Raw genomic sequence first — 13429 nt, forward strand, 5'->3', positions numbered from 1 at the left:
AAGATATGGACTATATTCATTTTAACTCTCTGTAATTTTTTTGAGAATAACACTTCATTTTAATTACTATGTATGTGTGTTTATGTGTGCACATTTATATGTTGAACTTGCTGTGGATGGTAATTGTCCCACATTATTAATATGGATGCATAAACTCATTTAGTTTTTATTTCTAGATGAAAAAAGTGAGTATATCACTTTTTTCTATAATTTAGAAAATATATCAAATTAGCATAATTTCTTTCTTTTTAATTTGAATATAGTTGGCACACAACATTACATTAGTTTCCAGGTGTACAAGATAGTGATTCAACTTTTCTATACATTATGCTATGCTCGCCATAAACGTGGCTACCGTTTGTCACTATACAATGCTGTTACAGTATCACTGACTGTATTGTCTATGCTGTGCTTTCATTAATTAAAAAAAATCACCAGCAGAGCCATGTGGTGTGGACTTTTCTTTGATGAAGAGTTTTGAAAGTATAGATAGGATTTCTTTAATATATTTTTCTTAATAATGCTATTCACATTTTAAATTTCTACTCATGTTGGTTTTTGTAAGTGCTTTTTTCAAGGAATTTGTCTATTCAATTTAGGTTGTTAAATTTACTAGTATAATGTTCTTATCACCTTACCATTTTAATGTCATATTATATATGATCTATATGATGTCTCATCTTTAGTTACTGTTATTGTTGAATTTTTTATTTGTGTTAATAGTGGCATATCTATACCTATCTATATCTATATCTATATCTATATCTATATCTATCTATCATCTGTCTACCTATCTATCTATTCAAACAACTTATATTTAGTTACTGGATGACTGAATGCAGAATCTGTGCTAACCTTGGATCCATTGAACCTACTGTGAGGTGGTCTTTTTCAAGGGCTCCAGGTATTACCTGGATTCTCTATACACTCACCCTACTCCTTATTGTGTTTTGGGTCCTCTCATGTGAGTACCATGAGCAAAGATTCTGCATGCAATCATCCTATATGATCTGGGTATTTCCCATTACCCAGTGTATAGTTAATCCAGTAAAAGGCTATAGGTTACTCTATTGGAGAGGGGAATGACTGAGGAAAGTGCTATTTTCTATCATTACTGGAGATTGCAAGATTTCATCATCTATCTGAATAGTGAGCTCAAACTCTGATACTAGCTTGGGTCTGGAAATGTATCAAGAGATTATAAATTTCCATTTGTAGCAATTGGCATCAGTCCTCTGCTTTTTCTTAATTTTTAGTTATATAAATAAAGAAATATGTAACTGGTGACCCAGATCTTTCTTAACTATTAGTATAAATCCATGCAGCTCAAAACCATAGTTGCCATCTATGCTTTTCTTCCCTTTATGCTAACTACATCCATTTGGCTGTTACTGCTAAGTACTGCCACTTGGCCTCTGCTATTTTGGTATTCAAGGATCCCTAGTGACACAGGGTGCCCAACTCTGTAATGGTGCTTCCAATAGTCAATCCCTATCTATACAAGAAAGCTACCATGGATATTTTCAACAATACTTGGACCTTCTTAGTAGCACATTTTTTCATTGTTTTACTGAAAGCAGTATCTGGTGAGCCACCTAAATAATTGGATGCTAGATTTTTTATTCTTACATTTTGTTATAATATGACCACTATTCTGAGTTTTTGAGACCCTTCCATATTTCTATATTAAGGTAGTTCTGGCAATAAAAAAAATAATAAAACAGTTCTGGCATATGAACCTCATTTATTGTGGGCCAGACTGCAATGTTCAAAGATTCATCCAGCAGCAAATCAAGACTGGCTCCAAATCTCCTTGCCTAATAGATCTTTATTCGGTAGAGATTATCATCCTATCAATAAACCCTACCCTATCCAGGCCTATATTTAACATTTTGAGCCAGCATTTTTAGCATCCATTCATTGCATGTTATCCAGGGTTTTGTACATACATATTAACAAATTCTACAAATTCTTAAAAAATAATCTCTTTATCATAATAGCAGAAAGTACTTTCTCACTTGGGCTATACTTAGATTTGATGCAGTCTAGAACCAATGAGGGAAGGCAGGGACAGATCTTGAAAAGAACAAGCATCATCTTGTGAGACATCCATCTCTTGTGAACACATCTTTGTGTGGTCTCTAGGCAATGTGAAGCTACCTTCTTCCACCATTGAGCTAGCAGTGACTTCCCAGAACAGATTTCTGAGAAATTTGAAAGTTTAGGTTTCTAAAGTCCATCATTTCAAATGTCCTGAACCTATCTATAAATGAGTACATTTTGTTATCTGGCCAGCAATACATCCACTTTCAGAATCTTACCCTGAGTGTATGCTTCCTAGGAAAACTTCTGGTACCAGCTGACTTGGTTTTAGTTCCCCAAGAAAAAGACCACTAAGCAAGGATGCAGACAAGTACTTTATTTGGAGAGTGTACTAGCTCCGTAATGAGGCTGTCACAAATTACCAAAAACTTAGCAACTTAAATAATTATCTTATAGTCTATAAATCAAAAATTTAAGTACATAAACTAGTCCAGATCCTCTGCTTATGGTATCACAAAGGTAAAATCAAGATGTGAATAGGGCTATGTCCTTATTGGAGGCTTTGGGAAGGAATTCACTTCAAGTCTCATCCAGATTGTCTGCCCAATTAAGTTCCTTGAGGTTATAGTACAGGGATTCCTGTTTCCTTACTGGCTATCAGTCAAGGGCATGTTTTCTTCTCCTAGAAACTAATTACATTCCTTCTGTGCTTCCATGTTCCTTCCTTCAGCAACAGCAGGTTGGGTCCCTCTTTCCAAATATTTTTGAGTCTTCTGCTACATCTCTGTGACTTCACTTAGAGAAAGCTCTCTGTTTTTAAGGATTCATTTGATTAGATTGGACCTACTGAGATATTCCAAGATAATGTCCCCATTTTAAAGTCCATAACCTTAATAACTTCTGCAAAGTACCTCAGTAATATAACATACCACAATTCAAAGGATTAGAGTGAGGACATCTTTGAAGGTCTATTCTACCTACCACCAAAACACTAAGAGCAAGATGGGAGCAAGATGTTAAGGAAGGGAAACAAGCCAGTACATATAGGTTTGTGAGTTGCTTACTGCTCTCTTAAGCTAAATCCCACAGGTACTTCTAGGAAATGATATAAAATAGGGGGCATCAAAACATTTTATGTGAAGAGTGAAATATCAACTATTTGCAACTTTGCTAAAATAGTGCACCTTATGGCTTCTATTGCAAGTGTTCAACTCTGCCATTGTAGCACAAAAGCAGCCATAGATAATATGTAAATGTATGGGCATGGTTGTCATTCCGATAAAGTTCCACTTACAAAAATATGTAGCAGCTGAATTTTGTCCACTGGCCAGTTTGCATAACTCTGATACTGAGCATATTTCATAGAATTTCCTTGTAAAAGTCAAGGAATCTGGGGCAATTATCCACCAAATACCCTTCATAATTATTTGAGGGTTAATCGTTAGCCCCAAGTGCACTAAGTCCACCCTGCTAAAAGCTGAGCATGCTACTGAGACCAGAGGAGGTACTCCAACAAAAAGTCTTAGATACTTGAAACAAATACTCTCTCCAGGAATAGTCAATGCTGAGAAGATACTGGTAGGCCACTGACAGTGTCTGTTGTAAGTGACAATATGTCTACAGCTGGTAGCTGTGGAAATTCACAATGTGCAGACCTAGCCCCAGATTCTGTTGCTTTATTCTATCCTTCATTAAAAATAACCAGTTTTTTTTTTTTGGTGGCAATTGGCACCGTATCTAGGAGGATGTGAATACAAGATGAGCATAGTATCACTAATTAGAAAACTAAGATGACTTTAGAAAATCTGAGATAACTGGAGGGGTGCCTGGGTGGCTCAGTCAGCTGAGCGTCTGACTCTTGATATCAGCTCAGGTCACGCTCTAATGGTTCATGAGTTTGAACCCCACATCAGGCTCCATGTTGAGTGTGGAGCCTGCTTGGGATTCTCTCTCCCTCTCTCTGCCCCTCCCCTGTTCTCTCTCTTTCTTTCTCTCTTTCTCTAAAATAAATACAATGAAAAAAAAAAGAAAATCTGAGATAACTGGAAAGCCTACATAGACACACACACACACACACACACACACACACACACACATATACATCCATATATATTAATGCTGGGGAATAGTGGAGAATTAAGATAACTTGTAGAGATTTAATATTATGTAAACAAATGGTGGTCCACTATTTTTGTAGATGGATAAGAAATTCATGTAACTTCTGGGGGACTAATAATGAAATTTTATTTTATTCAAATAAAGGGGAATTATGACATATTATGCAATAATGCTATTATAATAATGTTATTATAATTAGTATGTATAGAACATTTGGTTGATGAGACTGTGGTAGGCTGGATATATATATATTTAGAAGTGAGCAAACAGGACAAGTTTTTGATCATCCTGAAATTGGAAATGCAAAAATGCTTGAGGATTAAGAAAAAAACATTATAATGTTTTACCATTCTTGCAACCAAAAGAAAGGGGAAAATTTGAAACAAACTCAGAAGAAGTTTGTAGAAAAAAACAGAGACTGGGGCCACATACATTAGGAAATAAGTTGTGGATAAAAAGCCATTTGTTCAGCCTATGTATGCAAAACCTCTTCACTGGCATACTTGGGAACAGTGTGTACAAACCAAGTTTTCATGAATCATTTGTCTTCTCAATTGAAGAGGGATGGAAAAGCAATTCATATATGTATCCTAACCACTACTCACTTTCATATCCAAGTTCCATATTGAAGACATAGTTGCATATATAATTCCAATACCATGAAAACCACTTATTAGAAATGTAAGAAATTGTGCTCAAATTCCAATCTTTACTGCTTACCTCTTCGCTTCCACAGTCACATTCTTCATTAGGTTCCAAAATCCCATTACCACATACTGATTGATTTTGGTATGATGGTTGCAAATTTGAAAAGTTCTGAAGGCATTTAGCCTCATATTTTGAAACAAAATTTCTATAGTCATGCATGCTGCAGTTGCTAAAAATCTTTATACCACTGGAACCCCTACAATGAAATAATAATCCTCAGGTAAATAAACCAGGTTAATAAAAGCCCATCTAAACGATGTTCCATATATAATGATATGAGTTGCAAGATGGCTTAAATGAAAAAGTTGTGCTTTAGCAGAGATGAAGTCAAACATGATTACATTTTAATTTATCACTATTAATCTTTAATATTTTTAAAATGGCATTGAAAATGTATCTTTACAGGAAAGCAGTAAAGTTTAATGGTTAAATATCCACCTATCTATCATCTATCTATATATCATCTATTATCTACCATCTATCTTTCTACCTGATATGCTCTTCAGTCATATATCCAAAGTTTTCTTCCCTCATCAGTCAGATGTCTACTCACATGTAACTTTCTAAAGAAGTCTTTCTTGACGTTATATAAAATTGTGTACCTTCCCACATTCTCCTTCCACTGTCATTATTTATTTTTCTACATATATTACTCTATATTATTGTATCATGTAAAAATAAGCATATTTGTATTTTTTAAATCTGTTTTTATATGACTTAAATTTTGCACTAAAATATAAGTTCTGTGAAGGTCTTTATTTTCATGTTCACAGCTATATTTTTAGTGGGATATCTAATATATATGTCTAATAGATCTCCAATATATATTTTAAATATACTGTGTAAAATATTGTCTACTGGTCTTCTCGGCCAAGCCTGTCCCATCCACTATTCTCAGTTCCAGGCAACTTTAATCTTCTAATTTCTCAAGATGATAACATTGGTGTAATCCTGCATGAGACTGCATGTTGGAATGGTAACATTTTGAATACATTGAATTAAATAAAATATATTAAAATATATTAAATATATTATATATTAAATATTTATTATATGTTAATAAAATACACTAAAACATATTGCTGCAATTAACTTCATCTGATTAAAAAAGGTTTTAATGTTTGCTTATTTTTGAGACAGAGAGACAGAGTGCAAGTCGGTGAGGTGCAGAGATAAAGGGAGACAGAGAATCTGAAGCAGGTTCCAGGCTCTGAGCTGCCAGCACAGAGCCCAGCATGGGGCCCAGGCCCACAAGCCATGAGAACATGACCTAGGCCAAAGTTGGACACTCAACCAATGGAGCTACCCAGGCGCCCTATGATTTTTTAAATGTTTTAATGCAGCTACTAGAAAATTTACAATTACATATATGGTTTACATTTTAATTCTATTTCACAGTTCCCCTCTAAGCAATCATGTCTGAAACAGTAACTCTTAAACAGCTATATCTGTGATGAGTGATGTTCTGGGTTGACTCCAGAGCCTCCAAGGAAAGAAATGTATAACTGCCAAGGGTTTGGAGTTGGGAGAGTGAGAAAAAAAAGGCATGCTTTAGCTTTCATTGATATACTCATTTGTAACGGAATCAATAGGGGAAAGTATGAAGACTGTCACAAGAAAAATATTTAAACAATTTTGTATATTACTTTTAACTATTTTGTTTCAATAGACATCAGTGCCACTACAGTTTTGCAGGCTACTCTTAGGCAAAAAGCTACAAATTTTGAGCACTGATATCTTTGTACACAAAATTAGCTTAAAAATAGACAGAGACCTAGGTTCTTTTCTACTTGGACCACATGCTTTCTGAGTAAAAATTAAGTGTTAGTTAGAACTTGAAGCTTTCAGGGGCACCTGGGTGGCTCAGTCAGTTAAACGTTTGACCTCGGCTCAGGTCATGATCTCACAATTTGTGAGTTCGAGCCCCGCGTCGGGCTCTGTGCTGCCAGCTCAGAGCCTGAAGCTTGTTTTGGATTCTGTGTCTCCCTCTCTCTCTGCTCTTCCCCCACTCATGCTCTGTCTCTCTCTCCTTCAAAATTAAATAAACATTACAAAAAAAAAGAACTTGAAACTTTCATTTAAAACGTGTACAAAGCAACTTGTTTTTTTAAATCTCTGCCTAAAAGATGGCCATGAAAAGGAAGAAATGAATGTGTTAGCCTAAGTATATAGAATTTTAATAGACTCAGACATTTCAAAGTAAGTCTTAATCGATTGGTGTTTTGTGGGGAAAGTTACCATCGAGGTCTAAAGACAACTACAAAATAAGTTGAGTTAAAGCAGCTGTTTCAAAGTATTTTCATTTTTTATCCCAAACTCCAAGTGTGGGCTTGGAAACACTGAAAAAATTATTTCAGAGAAACACAGCTTTTCCTGCAACCCTAACTCTTTTTGAATCCCATGGACATTATTAACTTGGCAAAACCTCAACAATTTACTTTCTTTACTTATGTGTTTGATAGCTGAAATTACATGGGCCAAAATAAACAAACATGCTGTTTGAATTCATATTACTGTTGTAATTACTAATATTAAGTATCCATTCAAAAGGCCCAACAATCTTATCACATTCTGAAGTCATTTCTAATTTCTAGTCTCCAAGACATGTGTTTCATGTCTTTTATCCAAGCTCTTATGCTCCTTGTTCTCAGCTTCCTATCAGAAGAAATTGTCCTCATCTTTCAACCTACATTAACCAAACTACCTACATCTTTATTTACTCTGCTAACATCTTATCACAATAATTGAGTATACATATACACAGCTACAAAAAAAAAAGCCAACCTATGAGTGCCTGCGCAGCTCAGTCGGTAAAACCTCAGAGTCTTGGTTTCGGCTCAGATCATGATTTCACGATTTGTGGTTTCAAGAGCCCTGTGTCAAGCTCTACACTGACAGTGCCTGCTTGGGATTCTCTTTCCCTCTCTCTGCCCCTCCTCTGCTTTCTCTCTCTCTCTCTCTCTCTCTCAAAATAAATAACTAAACATTAAAAAAATAAAAATAAATACATAAAAGCCAGCCCCTGTACTTATGCACTAGATTCTATCCTAATTTACTCAGTGATTTTGTTAAGTCTTCATTTTATCCAGCATCATCACCCTTTCCTTCTTTTCTCTTTATTTCTTTGTTTATAGATAATGTAGTTCCTCTTAATAAAATTTTTAATGCTATTATTGTTCGAATCGTATTATGATTCTGCTGATTTATGTAGGTAGTCAATCGTAATATCTATAAATAAGGACAGTTTTTTTTTTCTTTTTCAAATGTTTCCTCTTTTTTCTTTCCCTTAAAATTCTGGCCAAAGCTCCCTGGACTATATCACTGAGGATAATTTTACATATCTTTGCTTTGAATGCCAAGTGCTATAACAGTCAAAACAATAACAGCACCATGTTTATATAGTATTTCAAAGTCTTTATAAATCTTAAAAATTTCTCTCTGATTCCCTCAGGTATTTCTTAATCATGATATTTACCACTTTCCTGGAGTTTTGTATCACTCAGATTTATTAGTAGGAAAACTCTTCGATACCTTTCCAATTTTTGACATGGAGTTGAATATAAAGAATAAAAAATTCATCACATCTTGTAAACAACCTCACAAATATATATGTAAAATAATTAAGAAGAAAAAAAAGCCTTACACTGCTTTATGATTCATTATGCATGTAGCTCTTGGACAAGAACAATTATTAATATCATCATATGTTAATCCCATTTTAAGACCAAGTAGTTGAGCTATAATAACTGAAAATCCCTCCAAAGTTACTGCATCTGGATACTAAAATAAAGAAGATCGAAGGGAAAACCATCATATAAGAAGTTAACAAAAGCAGGTAATAAATTAAATTAAAGCATTTTGTTCCCATAAAATTTTATATTTTAATACTCTTTATGTTAAGTATATTTTACAACATTATTTTGATAAGTCATTGACAGGACTATCCATACTGGTCATTTGGTTAAGAACAATGCAAGAATGTAGGGAATGATCAAACTACCAGTATTCTCTGGTTTACAGTTTGACACGCTCAAATTCTATAGCCATAAGCACACTTAGTATTTCTGATGAAATCAACATAAAACACATTTATATAACTTTTCAATTAAATCAGTTCATCCAATTAGTAAATATTAACTCAGTGTACACATGTGTCAGGCACATTAACAGAAGATCAAAATGTGGTGGCATGCATTAAAGAAACGGACATTGTTCACATGAGGAGCTTCCATTACAGAAAGGAAGAAAGAAAATAAACAAGAAACTTAAAACAAACTTCATCAATACAAATAGATCACAAAAAGTATTATGAAGAAAATGAAGTACTCCAAAAGAAAATTCTGAGGATGAGTAGAACGACTTAAAATTTATGAATTAATATTTAGGCTGAGGTGTAACACTTGGGAAATGACCCAGCAATATACATAGGAGTAAGGTATTTGTATGGAAGCTCATTAAAAGGTTGTAGTATAATGGATGAATTTTAAAAATAATAACAGAAATTAGAGATATAGGCAAAGCTATTGTAAGGACATTTGGAATGAGAAGTTATTTTAAAAAGGTTGCTGGCAGTACAGAGTCATATTTCACATTATTTAACTTTTGATAAGTAAATTGTGAAACTTTTCTCATCCCTTTAGTCATCACAAGCAAAAATTCTTAGAGTTTTTCTTATTTTTCTATATCAGTTGAAATTTATGGTGAATAAAATTTAAGTAATTCATGCCTAAAAGAAAAAAAAAAGATTGTACATATGTATGTGCAAGTGCGTGAATGAAAACATGGAAAAATCAGTTACTAGCTAATAGTTGATAGGTACCCTTTCTTTTTACACTATAAGACCGAAGTATAAAAGAAAGGAAAAAATTCCAGTAACAGAATTTGAAAGACAGATAAAGCCACAGCAAAACATGAAAGGTGATATCAAGCTGATCATCAGATTTTAAGACAGGTTGTTAACAACCATAAGCTGGCCTTTTAATGCCAGCTCAGAAAAAGAAAACATGCTCTTGTACTTCCATAATTCCACAGTTGAGAATGAATCCCCTCTATAAAGTCATACAACAAGGGGCTCCTGGGTGTCTCAGTCGGTTAAGCATCCAGCTTTACCTCAGGTCATGATCTCAGGGTTTGTGATTTCGAGCCCTGTGTTGGGCTCTGTGATGACAGCTTGGAGCCTGGAGCCTGCTTTGGACTCTGTGTGTGTGTCTCTCTCTGACCCTCCCCCACTTGCTCTCTGTCTCTCGCTCTCTTTCAAAAATAAATAAACATTTAAAAAATTATAAAAAATAAAGTCATACAGTAAAATAAAATAACCCAGTAGTTATATTGTGCAGGAAGAGAAGACAATTATACAAAAAATTCTTAACAGAAATAAAAAAAGAGGACATCAATGTAGAGCTTGTTGATTAAAAGGAGCTATGATGTACAAAAGAAGGAAATTGTACCCTTATCTTACACCATTCACAGAAATTAACATGACATGGATTAAAGATTTACACATAAGACCTAAAACTGTAAAAGGTTTAGAAGAAAACATAAGCAAAAATCTCCTTCAAATTGGTCTTGGCAACAAGTTTTGGTTTTCACACCAAAAGCACTGGCAACAAAAGCAAAAATTAACAAGTGGTGTAACTACTGGAGCAACCCACGTGTTCACTGATAGATGAACAGATAATGAGTATGTGACATGTGTATGTACAATGGGATACTATTCAGCATATAAAAGAACTAATCTTGCCATTTGCAACAACATGGGTGGACCTAAAGGGTATAATGCTATATAAAGTCAGTCAGACAGAGACAAATATCATATGATTTCTCTCATATGTGGGATTAAAATAAAACACAACAAAACAAATGAATAAGCAAAGAAAAAAAAAGAGACAAAAAGAAGTCCTAAATACAGAGAACAAACTCATAGTTGCCAGAAGGGAAGTTTATTATTTATTTTATTAAAAATAAAAAACTCATAGAACTGAAATATAAGTAGAAAGGAGGCAGGATATAAGTTCAACAAACAAATCAATTGTATTTCTATATATTAGAAATACACTAGAACAATTGAAAACTGAAATTGAAAACACAATTCTATTTACAATTCTTTCTTTAAAAAGTTAAAACATTTATGTATATGTATCAGTTTGCTGGGGATTCCATAACGAAGTACTAGGTGGTTTAAACATCAATATTTTTTTCTCATAATTTTAAAGGCTGAACATCCCAGATCAAGATGCTGGCAGGGCTGGTTTCTAAGTCCTTTCTCCTTATGTTTTCATATGGTCTGTTCTCAGTACATATCTTGCCTCAATCTCTTCCTAAAAGAGCACCAATCATATTGACCTGATTTTCATTAATTACTCCTTTAAAGGCCTCTTCAAATACAGTCACATTATGAGGTACTGGGGGTGGGATTTCAATCTATCAATTTGGGGAGGATATAAACCAGCCCACAAATGGTAAAAATGAAACAAAACATGTAAGGAACTATATGCTAAAACTTAGAATATTTTGAAGAAATAAATCAAAGAAATCCTAAAGAAAGTGAGAAACACTGCATATTCATAGCTTTAAAAAATAAAACAAAGTGAAGATTTCTATTCTCCCCAAATTGAACTATAGGTTTAATGCATTACCCAACAAAACAGCACTATGTTTTTAAAAACGGTTTTGAAATTTCAGTGGAAAGGCACTGAAATTAGAATAGTGAAAATAATTTTAAAAAGTAAGAATCAATTTCTGAAATTTTAAGCCTTACCACATATTTAGAGTAATCAAAACAATGCAATATTGAAAGAAGACAGACAAATAGATTGATGAAACAAATAAAGTCCAGAGATAGACCCAGATAAGTATGCTCAAGTGAATTTTGAGAACGGTGCAAAATTTCAAGCAAGAGAGTATCTCTTCAATAAATTATGTTAGAACATTTGGAAACCCTTAGTAAAAAAAAATTCCTAAAATCTTAATAACTTATATCTCACTCAGCACATTATTATTAATAAAAATAGGTCATTTCTAAGTGTAAATGGTAAACCTATAATAATTTTAGAAAACGAGTGAAACAGTCTCATGATACTATGGTTATTGAGCAAGTTTTCTTTGGGGAAATCTGAATAAAGGGTACATAAAGACTGTTCTACTGAACTTCTCATGAGTCTTATTTTTTTGCAAGAGAATAAGCCTAAATAACAAATAACACACAGAAATCATAGCATTGTAAGATCAAGCAGTGAAATCATTGAACACTATCAGAAGAAGTAAATCCAACTGTCAACCACTATGAAGTGTCTCAGTATCTGAGGGGAATTTAAGAAAACTTTCAGGTGAAAGCAATGCCAGTTTTTGATTAGTAACAAATTATTAGTAGCAATTAATTTTCATACCTAGATTTTAGTGAAAGCATAATTTTCTAGAACATAAAAAGAACCATTCCATTTAAACTTTTAATTATTATGCTATAACCAGGAAGAATGAAGAAATAAATTAATGAAGAAATAAATTCCTACACAAATTAACCAAGGCTTGAAAATCAACACTTAAGAACTTGAAAGCAGCAAAAAATAAATGACAGATTACACAAAAACAAACAATTCCATTATTGGTTGAATTTCCATAAATAACAAGGAGGGCAGAGTGTGAAATACATTTTAAGTACAGAAGGAAAAAGATTATCATCCCCAAATTATAAATCTAGCAAAAATAACACCAAAATTAGATTGAATAAAGATATTTTTACATAAAAAAACTAAAGAATTCATTGCAAGTGGACATGAACTACAAAAATTGTTGGAGAAAGAGACTGAGGTTGAAACTAAATGATTCTAGATGAAAACTTAAATCCTCAGAAAATTGAAGTATTGGAAATGATAAATATATGGGTAAATACAAGAGATTTTAGGTGGCTTAGTTTTGTTAAGAGTGCTATAACAATTATTAACTATTCAAGGGAAAATGAATAATATTATCTTGCAGATTTGTATGTATCTTAAAGCAATGTTTCTACCTATGAAATAAAGTAACATAATTTAACTCTCTGTGAAAAGTTAAGTCAATTCCTAAAGACTAGGGGGATAAAAGAACCTGAAGAGAGCAGAAAAAAAAATCCTTGAAAAATCACACAGAACTGGGAATGATTCATGCTCACACCAGTCAGAATAAAAACATTCATAATTTATGAGGTTTTGGACAGAGTACATAGAATCAGAAGTCTACTGCCTCAGTTGTTTGGCAAGCTTTACTCTAGATGAAACGAGTCCTATTTCTACTTGAGAACATTTAAAATAACAGCGTGAAAGAAGCAAATTCTATGCGAGTACTTTAATTCTGTCTGAGAAAAGGGACAATAATACACACAGACAAACACACATACTATTTATTTATTTTTTTATGTTTATTTATTTTTGAGAGAGAGGGAGAGAAAGAGAGTGAATAGGGGAGGGGCAGAGAGAGAGGGAGACACAGAATCCAAAGCAGGCTCCAGGCTCTGAGCCGTCAGCACAGAGCCCGACGCCAGGCTCCAACTCAGGAACCATGAGATCATGACCTGAGCCGAAGTCGG

General features: G+C 33.7%; 1 protein-coding gene across 4 annotated transcripts in view; it reads right to left on the bottom strand.

Annotated features, from left to right (window-relative positions):
* LOC125923287 (disintegrin and metalloproteinase domain-containing protein 18-like) overlaps nt 1-13429 on the bottom strand; it is a 143694-nt gene that overhangs the window by 84924 nt on the left and 45341 nt on the right. For all 4 annotated transcript variants that reach the window (XM_049631470.1, XM_049631471.1, XM_049631469.1 and 1 more), the window contains 2 exons: nt 8513-8649; nt 4882-5065 (listed from right to left, as the gene is read on the bottom strand). In XM_049631470.1, coding sequence (XP_049487427.1) covers nt 4882-5065; nt 8513-8649 — 321 coding nt within the window. The remainder of the gene's footprint in view (nt 1-4881; nt 5066-8512; nt 8650-13429) is intronic.

The sequence above is a fragment of the Panthera uncia genome, chromosome B1 (assembly GCF_023721935.1).
Source record: "Panthera uncia isolate 11264 chromosome B1, Puncia_PCG_1.0, whole genome shotgun sequence".
In the NCBI taxonomy this organism is placed as follows: domain Eukaryota; kingdom Metazoa; phylum Chordata; class Mammalia; order Carnivora; family Felidae; genus Panthera; species Panthera uncia.